Source organism: Oncorhynchus mykiss, chromosome 9 (assembly GCF_057628025.1).
Source record: "Oncorhynchus mykiss isolate SJ-2025 chromosome 9, ASM5762802v1, whole genome shotgun sequence".
In the NCBI taxonomy this organism is placed as follows: Eukaryota; Metazoa; Chordata; class Actinopteri; order Salmoniformes; family Salmonidae; genus Oncorhynchus; species Oncorhynchus mykiss.
In genome coordinates, this window is record NC_143030.1 from 5,580,407 (window position 1) to 5,595,541 (window position 15,135).

At 39.1% G+C, this 15,135-nt stretch overlaps 1 protein-coding gene across 1 annotated transcript; it reads right to left on the reverse strand.

Annotated features, from left to right (window-relative positions):
- Positions 1-2,939: 2,939 nt before the first annotated feature.
- On the reverse strand, positions 2,940-6,721 carry LOC118965971 (galactose-specific lectin nattectin-like). Its single transcript, XM_090183338.1, has 6 exons — positions 6,652-6,721; positions 5,958-6,213; positions 5,269-5,374; positions 4,763-4,897; positions 3,248-3,386; positions 2,940-3,093 (listed from the first exon to the last, which is right to left on the reverse strand). The coding sequence occupies exons 1-6, from the start codon at positions 6,719-6,721 to the stop codon at positions 3,026-3,028; spliced, it is 774 nt and encodes a 257-aa protein (XP_090039464.1). The 3' UTR covers positions 2,940-3,025.
- Positions 6,722-15,135: the final 8,414 nt, after the last annotated feature.

Below are 15,135 nucleotides of genomic sequence, written 5' to 3' on the forward strand. Positions count from 1 at the left end.
ATAAAACAATTTAAAAATGGTGCCGTCTGGTTTGCTTCATGTAAGGAATATGAAATGATTTATACTTCTACGTTTGATACTTAGGTAAATTTTATCAATTACATTTAATTTAATTATCAATTACATTTAATTTAATTATCAATTACATTTAATTTAATTGTCAATTACATTTAATTTAATTATCAATTACATTTTATTTAATTATCAATTACATTTAATTATCAATTACATTTAATTTAATTGTCAATTACATTTAATTTTGATGCTTTAAGTATATTTTAAACCAAATACTTTAAAGACTTTATTCTCAAGTAATATTTCACTGGGTGACTTTCACTTTTACTTGAGTCATTTTCTATTAAGGTACCTTTACTTTTACTACAGTATGAGGGGTACTTTTTTACAACCACTGTAGCCAAACAGAGGGCCCAGCTCATTAGATCTCTAATCAACAACGTAGCTGTGCAGTTTCATCAACTAGTCAACAACGTAGCTGTGCAGTTTCATCAACTAGTCAACAACGTAGCTGTGCAGTTTTATCAACTAGTCAACAACGTAGCTGTGCAGTTTCATCAACTAGTCAACAACGTAGTTATACAGTTTTATCAACTAGTCAACAACGTAGTTATACAGTTTTATCAACTAGTCAACAACGTAGCTGTGCAGTTTCATCAACTAGTCAACAACGTAGCTGTGCAGTTTCATCAACTAGTCAACAACGTAGCTGTGCAGTTTCATCAACTAGTCAACAACGTAGCTGTGCAGTTTTATCAACTAGTCAACAACGTAGCTGTGCAGTTTCATCAACTAGTCAACAACGTAGCTGTGCAGTTTCATCAACTAGTCAACAACGTAGCTGTGCAGTTTTATCAACTAGTCAACAACGTAGCTGTGCAGTTTTATCAACTAGTCAACAACGTAGCTGTGCAGTTTCATCAACTAGTCAACAACGTAGTTATACAGTTTCATCAACTAGTCAACAACGTAGCTGTGCAGTTTCATCAACTAGTCAACAACGTAGCTGTGCAGTTTTATCAACTAGTCAACAACGTAGCTGTGCAGTTTCATCAACTAGTCAACAACGTAGTTATACAGTTTCATCAACTAGTCAACAACGTAGTTATACAGTTTTATCAGCTAATCAACAACGTAGTTATACAGTTTCATCAACTAGTCAACAACGTAGCTGTGCAGTTTCATCAACTAGTCAACAACGTAGCTGTGCAGTTTCATCAACTAGTCAACAACGTAGCTGTGCAGTTTTATCAACTAGTCAACAACGTAGCTGTGCAGTTTTATCAACTAGTCAACAACGTAGCTGTGCAGTTTTATCAACTAGTCAACAACGTAGCTGTGCAGTTTTATCAACTAGTCAACAACGTAGCTGTGCAGTTTTATCAACTAGTCAACAACGTAGCTGTGCAGTTTTATCAACTAGTCAACAACGTAGCTGTGCAGTTTCATCAACTCGTCAACAACGTAGCTGTGCAGTTTTATCAACTAGTCAACAACGTAGCTGTGCAGTTTTATCAACTAGTCAACAACGTAGCTGTGCAGTTTTATCAACTAGTCAACAACGTAGCTGTGCAGTTTTATCAACTAGTCAACAACGTAGCTGTGCAGTTTTATCAACTTGTCAACAACGTAGCTGTGCAGTTTCATCAACTAGTCAACAACGTAGCTGTGCAGTTTTATCAACTAGTCAACAACGTAGCTGTGCAGTTTTATCAACTTGTCAACAGCGTAGCTGCGCAGTTTCATCAACTAGTCAACAACGTAGCTGTGCCGTTTCATCAACTCGTCAACAACGTAGCTGTGCAGTTTTATCAACTAGTCAACAACGTAGCTGTGCAGTTTCATCAACTGGTCAACAATGTAGCTGTGCCGTTTCATCAACTAATAAACAATGTAGTTATACAGTTTTATCAACTAATAAACAGCATAGTTATATAGTTTTATAAACTAATAAACAATGTAGCTGTGCAGTTCTATCAACTAATCAACAACGTAGCTGTGCAGTTCTATCAACTAATAAACAGCATAGTTATATAGTTTTATAAACTAATCAACAACGTAGCTGTGCAGTTTTATCAACTGTATTTCTACAATTAATTTCCACGAGGAGAAAGGAAAACCAGTGTGCTAATCTACTACAGACTCTCTGAGTTGGCTGTAATATAATAATAGCTGTAGACGAGGCTCCAGCTGAAATATCAACGTCTCTTCATTCATTCTAATACATACTATTTTACCGGTGTTGCTTACCTCTCCACGCTACTCCTCTCCTCCTTTCTGTCAACTATAGCAGACCACTATTCTGTCATTGAATACCAGCAACAGTAGTGTGTGTGTGTGTGTGTGTGTGTGTTTGTGTGAGTGTTTTTAGGACTGATGAATGACCACCAGGTGGCAGTATTTGCTCATAGAACCACTAATGTTCAGTACATTAAACCATTAACCCTGACCCCATTCTAAATCTAATCTATAGCAGACCACTACTGTCATTGAATACCAGCAGAAGCAAAAGTGTCTGTTTTTAAATGACCCCAAGGTGGCAGTATTTGCTCAGCGACTGAGAACCACTGTGTTTTAGTTTGGTTGGAGTGGACGACAGCACAGTCACCATTAACCCTGAACCTGACCCTAGACCTCATGAGGATATCTGAGACGATTTGACAGGTGTAAGAAATGTGTGTTAGCAATTTGAGAACATTATTAATCGATCTGACGATGGTGGTGGTGGTGATGATGATGATGGTGATTTACATCAATTGTTTTGAAAATGTAGAAAATAATGACGATAACCAAACGTGTTACAAAAAAGTGAAAAACTGTTTAAAGTTTATTTTACCAAAGATGTTATTTACTTCACACTACAGAGTTTAATAGTTGGATCCAGCTGGTGTTTTGTTTTGAATAAATGACCACTGAACAAAAGGTAACATTGCAGATGGTGCCTTTATTTAAAACAATCTGATATGCTTTAGAGAGCCTTTCCAACGTCGTCTCTTCCAAAATGTGGACATCACAACTTTCTGGAACACAGGAAGGGAAATGTAAACCAGCAAGGGGCATCGTTCTGGCAGCGAGAAGCTGGGAACGAGAGAAACATAGAGAGGTAGGTATTATCTTTGTTTTATACATTTATAGCTAAAAAAGGAACAAATTCCCTTTAAGATGTATTTTCCTAGTATCCAAATGTTTGATGTATATTGAGCAGGAGACTAGTCTGGTGACAGGATTGTACCTCCATAGTTCATCTCCATGCAATGCTTCTGGCTGTTCGTGTTGTCCTTAATAACACCATGGTTATAGTTAGAGGGTTGACCCGGGCCCCAGTTCTGGTAGTTAAACCTGGACCCGTCGCTCCACAGCCAGAGACCCTCCTACAGAGCACACAGGACGATGCATCACTAGCAGACAGTAAACACTATATATACACACTGTAGTTACTGTCTTTAAAGAGGCAAACCACTGTTTGGGTAAAAAGCTGAGGGATGGGCCTGGAGAAATGTAACCACTCATATTCCTAGACAGAGTTATGGATACCAGGACTGACCATCTATGTGATAAGCATGATGTAACCATGGCAGTGTTTGTAATATTAGACAACAAGCTTTGAAAATAACTGGTATGTGGCTTCACTAGGGTAGGGGGCACTATTTTCACCTCCGGATTAAAAGCGTGCCCAAAGTAAACTGCCTGCTACTCAGGCCCAGAAGAAGAAGGATATGCATATAATTGGTATATTTGGATGGGAAAACACTCTAAAGTTTCCAGAACTGTTAGAATAATGTCTGTGAGAACTGATTTGGCAGGCGAAAACCTGAGAAAAATCAGGAAGTGTTTTTTTAAATTTTTTTTTAATGTTTGTAGTTTTCTATTGAATGCCATTACAGTATACATTGACTTAGGACTCAAATTGCACTTCCTATGGCTTCCACTAGATGTCAACAGTCTTTAGAAATGGTTTCAGGCTTGTATTCTGAAAAATTAGGGAGTAAGACCACTCTGAATGAGTGGACCCTGCAGTGTCACAGAGCTTTTTCCTGCGAGCGACTGAGAGCACGCCTTTCATGTTTTCCTTTTATATTGATGAAGCTTTTGTCCGGTTGAAATATTATTGATTATTATGACTAAAAACAACCTGAGGATTGATTATAAACATCGTTTGACATGTTTCTACGAAACTTTACTGATACTTTTTTGGACTTTTCGTGCCTGTTGTGACTGCTTTTGAGCCTGATTACTGAACAACACGCACAAACAAAACAGAGGTTTTTGGATATAAAGATATAACTTTATCGAACAAAACTAACGTTTATTGAGTAAATGGGAGTCTTGTGAGTGCAACCAAATGAAGAGGAAGATTCTCAGATAATCGCCGTAAAGCCTTTTTCCAATCTGGATTAACAAAATGTTCATCTTTAAGCCGATGTATAACACAGGTATGTTTTATGAATTTTTATTATGAGTATTTCTGTTTTTGAATTTGGCGATCTGCAATTTCACTGGATGTTGGCCAGGTGGGATGCTACCACCTGAGGTTGAACGTGAGGTTAACTTCAATAGGGTAGAGGGCAGCATTCAGAATTTGTGGGTTAATGTTCTGTAGTCAATGCATCCTATATGTTAAGCATCCCACAGACCCTAGGTTAACTTCAATAGGGTAGAGGGCAGCATTCAGAATTTGTGGGTTAAGGTTCTGTGGTCAATGCATCCTATATGTTTCCAGGAGTGCTGAACAGACGGTGCTTCTGACCTTGATGGCGTCGTTGGCTCCTATCCAGGTACGCTGGACTTTCCTGGTACTCTTCCTGATGACAGACTGAAGGAAACGATACTGGGGAAGGCTGTGCACTGACGCCAGGTTACCTCCTAGGAGCAAACATTTCCTCTGGAGAAAGACAGAGGGGAGAAAGAGAGAAAGAGAGAGAGAGAGAGAGAGAGAGAGAGAGAGAGAGGGGGGAGAGAAGAAGTGAGAGAGAGACAGAGAGAGAGAGACAGAGAGAGAGAGAGAGTGAGGGGTCGGCAGAGAGGGGAGTTTAGTCATGATATAGTTTCTCAACCCTGTTGAACACAGATTAAACCTACAGAGTCAACTGCAACCCTGTATGACCACCAGACAGGGATGGAAATAGCATCCCCTCTAGTCAACTATAGTGCTTTTCAGACCAGGCTTCTAGAAAATGGTTCCAACTAGCATAAGATGCAGGTAACATCATGCACACAGATAATCTCAATTATGTACAGCAGACATCCAGGTACCTCTGCCTCTGGCCATGTGGTCATGAAGGGGAAGTAGTGATAGCAGTGTGTCGCGTATCTGGGCCAGCCGTATGGGCAGACTCTGCGATGCCACTCTGTAAGGGGTAGAGAGATCATATTAAATTAAATTATGAAATGGTTTGTTCCCACCAGACAATCTGATCCGTCAACAGTGCGTTCCAGCTGTGACGTTACTGAGCAACACACCGCGGCTAACCGTGTGTTGTGGAAAAATAACCGATTCACTTTGAAATGTAACTTTTCGGGCAACATGACCAAATTCACATAGAAATGTGAGTTATAGATCTGTAATTCTCATTGAAAGCCAGTCTAAGAAGTGGTAGGTCTCTTCTAAATTTCGTTTTTCTTTTACTTTCGGTTTTGTATGCCAACTTCAAACAGATTATTTTATACACTATACACTTCCTCGTTTTGTCACATAAACTGACATTTTACTGTCAGTTTACGTTCTCGATAATGTTTCACTTTTCGGAGGAATGTGTTCCTCCGACTCAGAATAATCTGTCTGAGGAGGAATGTGTTCCTCCGACTCAGAATAATCTGTCGGAGGAGGAATGTGTTCCTCCGACTCAGAATAATCTGTCGGAGGAGGGATGTGTTCCTCTGAATCAGACCGATTTTTCGGAGGAGGAATGTGTTCCTCCGACTCAGAATAATCTGTTGGAGGAGGAATGTGTTCCTCCGACTCAGAATAATCTGTCGGAGGAGGAATGTGTTCCTCCGACTCAGAATAATCTGTCGGAGGAGGGATGTGTTCCTCTGAATCAGACCGATCTTTCGGAGGAGGAATGTGTTCCTCCGACTCAGAATAATCTGTCGGAGGAGGAATGTGTTCCTCCGACTCAGAATAATCTGTCGGAGGAGGAATGTGTTCCTCCGAAGGAGAACTGATTTCCTCCGAGTCACAGTGATTATGCCGATCCCCTACAACAAAAAGAGAGACACAGAGAGAGGGAATATTGAGACACGTGCTTGTTAAAAGTCTTGGGGATTTATTCAATCAGCATGACAGATTCCATGCTAGAAATGTAAAGGTAATTTCAGATTGAGCAGTATGCATGCAGCGTTTACCGTGAATCCTGTCTCTGCTAAAGAGGAAACATTACCTTTAAATTTCAGTCGCGCTGTAAAGCTGAACGATGTGGATTGAATCCTAGATCAGATTCAGAACTATGAATCCACAACAGATCTATATAGAATTATATTTTAGCAAATCTGACGGGAGCCCCAACCAGGAGCTCGGGGTCCGGTGACTGTCGAGCCAAAACCTAGGTCACTGGGTGTTGGGTTAAGGTCGCGACAATAACATCAAATTGCATCTGATGAGTGTGAACAGGTCAACAAAACCTTCGGTCAGAATACCTCTGCTACCCCTTGCATCTCCCAGAGCAAAGACAGCGCTGAGAAGCAGAAGAGTGGTCAACATCGCCATGGGGATTGTCTCCTGGGGGGGGGACAGAAAGAGAAGGACAGAAATAAAGAGAGAGAGGGACAGAGAGAGAGGGGCAGAGAGAGACAGAGAGAGAGAGAGAGAGAGAGACAGATTTATGCTTATTTATTTTCCCTTGTGTTCTTCAACCATTTGTACATTGTTAAAACACTGTATATATATGTATAATATGACATTTGTAATGTCTTTATTGTTTAGAAATTTCTGTATGTGTAATGTTTACTGTTAATTTTTATTGTTTATTTCACTTTTGTATATTATCTACCTCACTTGCTTTGGCAATGTTAACACAAGGTTTCCCATGCCAATAAAGCCCCTTGAATTGAAAAAAAAAATGGAATTGAATTGAGAGAGAGAGAGACAGACAGACAGACAGACAACATCAAGACACGTTCAGTGAGAAAACTCGGTCCTGGGGACCCCAATCTGTGAGTACATATTCATGTGTACTAGGCTAATCTACTGTAATTGGTATTCCTTGAATTCCTTAGCACAGCAGTTCCTAAACTCGGTACAAAACGTTCACCCATTTGTGTCCCTAGTACCAAGTTTCCCTATGTAGTGCATTACTTTTGACCAGAGCTACATATAACCAGGGCCCTTGTCTAAAGTAGTGCTCTACAAAGGGAAAATGGTTCTATTTGGGATGCACTCAAGTACAGTATTGAATGAACGATGTTGAAATCTCACCTTCTGAAGTCTTTAGTTGTAGCTTCACTTCTTTAGAGATCTTCAAAGGTCTTCACTGGGTCTCTCTCCCTCTCTGTCTCAGTCTGAGTTGACTTCTAGTCTCTCTCTCTCTCTGTCCTGCCTGTGAGTTGAGTTCTAGTCTCCCTCTCTCTCTGTCTGTCCTGCCTGTGAGTTGACTTCTAGTCTCCCTCTCTCTCTGTCTGTCCTGCCTGTGAGTTGACTTCTAGTCTCTCTCTCTCTCTCTCTCTCTGTCCTGCCTGTGAGTTGAGTTCTAGTCTCTCTCTCTCTGTCTGTCCTGCCTGTGAGTTGACTTCTAGTCTCCCTCTCTCTCTCTGTCCTGCCTGTGAGTTGACTTCTAGTCCCTCTCTCTCTCTGTCTGTCCTGCCTGTGAGTTGACTTTAGTCTCTCTCTCTCTCTCTCTCTCTCTCTCTGCCCTGCCTGTGAGTTGAGTTCTTCCTCTCCCTCCTCTCCTTTTTAAGGACCCATCCAGTCAGACCCCTCCCTCTATTTTTCTATCTCTCTCTATCATCCTTTAACTTGAAATGGAATTTAAATTAACTTCCTGAATTGACTTTGTACCGGGAATATTTAAAATGAATAAAGTACATAATCATTTTAGAGATTAAAACAATATTCATCATATTTAATCGTAATACACACGATTTCCACTGTTCTGTTTGTGACATTTGGGTTGATTTCCACTCTTCTGTTTGGGACATTTGGGTTGATTTCCACTCTTCTGTTTGGGACATTTGGGTTGAAGGTCACTAGAATTGAATCAGAATGTTATGGGTTAAATTCCAATCCGTTGATAGTGATTGACGCCAGACTGGAGGTACAAGGTCTTGTAAATGGAAAATATGTCCACAACTTTCCTGATAATTTGGTCAATATATCCGAAACTCAACTGAAAAACCAACACTCTACTCTGTATTACTTAAAACCTTTGGTCTAATGCTAACAGTTCAGAAAGTTACCTTTAACTCAATTTAAATGTCATAACCCACAAATCTATTTGTGTGCCCTTCACCTGTGGCCCACCTGTCATTCAGCATGATCACCTGTATACCATCTGTTATTCATCATGATCACCTGTAGCCCATCTGTTATTCATCATGATCACCTGTAGCCCATCTGTTATTCATCATGATCACCTGTTACCCACCTGTCATTCAGCATGATCACCTGTATCCCATCTGTTATTCAATATGATCACCTGTATCCCATCTGTCATTCAGCATGATCACCTGTATCCCATCTGTCATTCAGCATGATCAAATGTAGCCCATCTGTCATTCATCATGATCACCTATAGCCCATCTGTTATTCAATATGATCAAATGTAGCCCATCTGTCATTCATCATGATCACCTGTTACCCATCTGTTATTCAGCATGATCACCTGTATCCAATCTGTTATTCAGCATGATCACCTGTATCCCACCTGTTATTCATCATGATCACCTGTTACCCATCTGTTATTCAGCATGATCACCTGTATCCCATCTGTTATTCAGCATGATCACCTGTATCCCACCTGTTATTCAGCATGATCACCTGTAGTCCATCTGTTATTCATCATGATCACCTGTTACCCATCTGTTATTCAGCATGATCACCTGTAGTCCATCTGTTATTCATCATGATCATGTATACAATATATCCAAGTTGATTCTATTCAAGGACACTGGGTTGTGAATAAGGGCCCAGAAGTTCTACTCTGAGACACTTTGTCAAAAAGGGCCCAGATTTTCTGTGAGTTTATTATGCAGTTCATAAGTACTGAATACAAGCAAACAGAAAACATTCCTATTACAACAGACATGTTCAATAATTTCAAGCCTGAAGAGGGGAATCAAACTGCTGGGGGATCAAGGACCTCATTGTTTTGGTTCTGTGGTCTCCATTCCCTTGGAGCACAGGACCCGACGTTCCAGCCTTGATGACGACCTGATGACAACAAAACTATCACATCAAACTTTCTGAAACAATTGGGATTGTTTACTCATCGTAACCTAGATAGAGTTAAAGAGGACAAACACAACATCTTTATTAATGTGACACAATAACACTACTAATGCAACTACACATACAGCCCCATACTACTAATACAACCACACATACAGCACAATGCTACTAATACAACTACACATACTACTAATACAACTACACATACAGCCCCATACTACTAATACAACTACACATACAGCCATATACTACTAATACAACTACACATACTACTAATACAACTACACATACAGCCCCATACTACTAATACAACTACACATACAGCCCCATGCTACTAATACAACTACACATACTACTAATACAACTACACATACAGCCCCATACTACTAATACAACTACACATACAGCCCTATACTACTAATACAACTACATACACAACTAATACAACTACACATACAGCCCTATACTACTAATACATACAGCCCAATACTACTAATACAACTACATACACAACTAATACAACTACACATACAGCCCTATACTACTAATACAACTACATACACAACTAATACAACTACACATACAGCCCTATACTACTAATACAACTACACACACAGCCCCACACTACTAATACAACTACACATACTACTAATACAACTACACATACAGCCCTATACTACTAATACAACTACATACACAACTAATACAACTATACATACAGCACCAATCCTACTAATACAACTACACATACAGCCCTATACTACTAATACAACTACACACACAGCCCAACACTACTAACACAACTACACATACTACTAATACAACTACACATACAGCCCCATACTACTAATACAACTACACATACAGCCCCATACTACAAATACAACCACACATACAGCCCTATACTACTAATACAACTACACATACAGCCCCATACTACTAATACAACTACACATACAGCCCTATACTACTAATACAACTACATATCCTACTAATACAACTACACATACAGCCCCATACTACTAATACAACTACACACACAGCCCTATACTACTAATACAACTACACATACAGCCCTATACTACTAATACAACTACACACGCAGCCCTATACTACTAATACAACTACACATACAGCCCTATACTACTAATACAACTACACACACAGCCCCATACTACTAATACAACTACACATACTACTAATACAACTACATATACTACTAATACAACTACACACACAGCCCCATACTACATATACAACTACACACACAACCCTATACTACTAATACAACTACATATACTACTAATACAACTACACACACAGCCCCATACTACTAATACAACTACATATACTACTAATACAACTACACACACAGCCCCATAATACTAAAACAACTACACACACAGCCCCATACTACATATACAACTACACACACAACCCTATACTACTAATACAACTACATATACTACTAATACAACTACACACACAGCCCCATACTACTAATACAACTACATATACTACTAATACAACTACACATACAGCCCCATACTACTAATACAACTACACACACAGCCCCATACTACTAATACAACTACACATACAGCCCCATAGAACTAATTCAACTACACATACAGCCCCATACTACTAATACAACTACACATACTACTAATACAACTACACACACAGCCCCATAATACTAATACAACTACACACACAGCTCCATACTACATATACAACTACACACACAACCCTATACTACTAATACAACTACATATACCACTAATACAACTACACATACAGTCCCATACTACTAATACAACTACACACACAGCCCCATACTACTAATACAACTACATATACTACTAATACAACTACACATACAGCCCCATACTACTAATACAACTACACACACAGCCCCATACTACTAATACAACTACACATACAGCCCCATACAACTAATTCAACTACACACACAGCCCCATACTACTAATACAACTACACATACAGCCCTATACTACTAATACAACTACACATACAGCCCCATACTACATATACAACTACACACACAACCCTATACTACTAATACAACTACATATACTACTAATACAACTACACATACAGCCCCATACTACTAATACAACTACACATACAGCCCCATACAACTAATTCAACTACACATACAGACCCACACTACTAATACAACTACACATACAGCCCCATACTACTAATACAACTACACATACTACTAATACAACTACACATACAGCCCCATACTACTAATACAACTACACACAGCCCTATATTACAAATACAACTACACACACAGCCCTATAATACTAATAGACAACATACACAAGCAAATACTACTGATACAACTACAAACATAGCCATATACAACTAAACCAACTACATTCACAACCAAATACTATTGGAACAACTACAAACACAGCCCCATGCTACGAAGACAACTACACATACAGCCCTACAACTAATTCAACTACACATAAAGCCCTAAGCTACTAATACAACTGCACACACAACCCTATACTACGAATACAACTACTCAAACAGCCCTACTACAAATACAACTACACATACAGCTTTAATCTACTAATACAACTACACACACAGTCCTACACTACTAGCACAAGTACACATAATGCCCCATTCTACTAACACAACTACACAGGAAGCACTGTACTATTAATACAACTACACATACAGCCCTATAATACTAATACAAAAACAAACACAACTACACAGAAAGCCCTAAACTACTAATACAACAACACACACAGCCCCATACTACTAATACAACTACACACACAGCCCCATACAACTAATACAACTACACATACAGCCCCACACTACTAATACAACTACACATACAGCCCTATACTACTAATACAACTACACAGGAAGATTTGTACTATTAATACAACTACACATACAGCCCTCTAATACTAATACATAAACAAACACTACTACACAGAAAGCCCTAAACTACTAATACAACTACTCAAACAGCCCTACTACTAATACAACTACACACAGCCATACACGACTAATATATATAATACTACAATACTAATACAACTAAATACAGCCCCTTACTAATAACACAACTACACAGACAACCCTATACAACTACTACAACTACACACACAGCCCTATACTACTAATACCACTACACACACAGCCCTATACTACTAATACAACTACACACACAGCCCCATACAACTAATACATCTACAAATACAGCCCAACTACTAATACAGTACACATACAGCCCCATGATAATATTACAACTACACAATCAGCCCAGCTACTAATATCACTACACAAACATCCCTATACAACTACTACAACTACACAAACATCCCTATACAACTAATACCACTACACACACAGCCCCATACTACTAATACAAATACACACACAGCCCTATACTACTAATACAACTACACACACAGCCCTATACTACTAATACAACTACACATACAGCCCAACAACTAATCCATCTACACACACAGTCCTAGACTACTAATATCACTACACAAACATCCCTATACAACTAATACAACTACACACACAGTCCTAGACTACCAATATCACTACACAAACACCCCTATACAACTAATACAACTACACATACAGTCCTAGACTAATAGTACACATACACATATCGCCCTATTCTACTAACACAACTACACTAAAAGCACTATACTATCAATACAACTACACACACAGCCCCATACTATTAACACAACTACACATACAGCCATATACTACCAATACAACTACACACACATCCCTACTACAAATGCAACTACAAACACAGCCAATTACTAATAACACAACTGCACACACAGCCCTATACTACCAATACAACTACACATACAGCCCTACTACTAATACAACTACACATACAGCCCCATACTAATAACACAACTACACACACAGCCCCATACTAATAACACAACTACACATGCAGCCATACTACTAATACAACTACACACACAGCCCCATACTACTAATACAACTACACATACAGCCCCATACTACTAATACAACTACACACACAGACCCATACTACCAATACAACTACACCTACAGCCCTATACTACTAATACAACTACACACACAGCCCCATACTAATAACACAACTACACATACAGCCCTATACTAATAATACAACTACATACACAGCCAAATACTACCAATACAACTACACACACATCCCTACTACAAATGCAACTACAAACACAGCCAATTACTAATAACACAACTACACACACAGACCCATAGTACTAATACAACTACACATACAGCCCCATACTACTAATACAACTACACACACAGACCCATACTACCAATACAACTACACCTACAGCCCTATACTATTAATACAACTACACACACAGCCCCATACTAATAACACAACTACACATACAGCCCTATACAAATAATACAACTACATACACAGCCAAATACTACCAATACAACTACACACACATCCCTACTACAAATGCAACTACAAACACAGCCAATTACTAATAACACAACTACACACACAGACCCATACTACCAATACAACTACACCTACAGCCCTATACTACTAATACAACTACACACACAGCCCCATACTAATAACACAACTACACATTCAGCCCTATACTAATAATACAACTACATACACAGCCATATACTACCAATACAACTACACACACATCCCTACTACAAATGCAACTACAAACACAGCCAATTACTAAAAACACAACTACACACACAGCCCTATACTGCCAATACAACTACACATACAGCCCTACTACTAATACAACTACACATACAGCCCCATACTAATAACACAACTACACACACAGCCCCATACTAATAACACAACTACACATGCAGCCATACTACTAATACAACTACACACACAGCCCCATACTACTAATACAACTACACATACAGCCCCATACTACCAATACAACTACACACACAGCCCCATACTACTAATACAACTACACATACAGCCCTAATACTACTAACACAACTACACATACTACTAATACAACTACACATACAGCCCTATACTACTAATACAACTACACATACTACTAATACAACTACACATACAGCCCCATGCTACTAATACAACTACACATACAGCCCTATACTACTAATTCAACTACACACACAGCCCTATACTACCAATACAACTACACATACAGCCCCACTACTAATACAACTACACATACAGCCCCATACTACTAATACAACTACACACACAGCCCTATACTACTAATACAACTACACATACAGCCCTAAATTACTAATACAACTACACACACAGCCCCATACTACTAATACAACTACACACACAAATCAAATCAAATCAAATCAAATGTATTTATAAAGCCCTTCGTACATCAGCTGATATCTCAAAGTGCTCTACAGAAACCCAGCCTAAAACCCCAAACAGCAAGCAATGCAGGTGTAGAAGCACGGTGGCTAGGAAAAACTCCCTAGAAAGGCCAAAACCTAGGAAGAAACCTAGAGAGGAACCAGGCTATGAGGGGTGGTCAGTCCTCTTCTGGCTGTGCCGGGTGGAGATTATAACAAAACATGGTCAAGATGTTCAAATGTTCATAAATGACCAGCATGGTCGAATAATAATAAGGCAGAATAGTTGAAACTGGAGCAGCAGCACAGTCAGGTGGACTGGGGACAGCAAG

What these genes read in the sequence shown, in the direction of transcription:
- LOC118965971 (XM_090183338.1), bottom strand. Translation starts at nt 6,721, where the DNA reads ATGGCGATGTTGACCACTCTTCTGCTTCTCAGCGCTGTCTTTGCTCTG. An exon ending in AGATGCAAGGGGTAGCAGAG is followed by an intron (nt 6,214 to 6,651) that starts GTATTCTGACCG and finishes TTTTTGTTGTAG; the next exon opens with GGGATCGGCATAATCACTGT. An exon ending in CATGGAGATGAACTATGGAG is followed by an intron (nt 3,094 to 3,247) that starts GTACAATCCTGT and finishes TCTCGTTCCCAG; the next exon opens with CTTCTCGCTGCCAGAACGAT.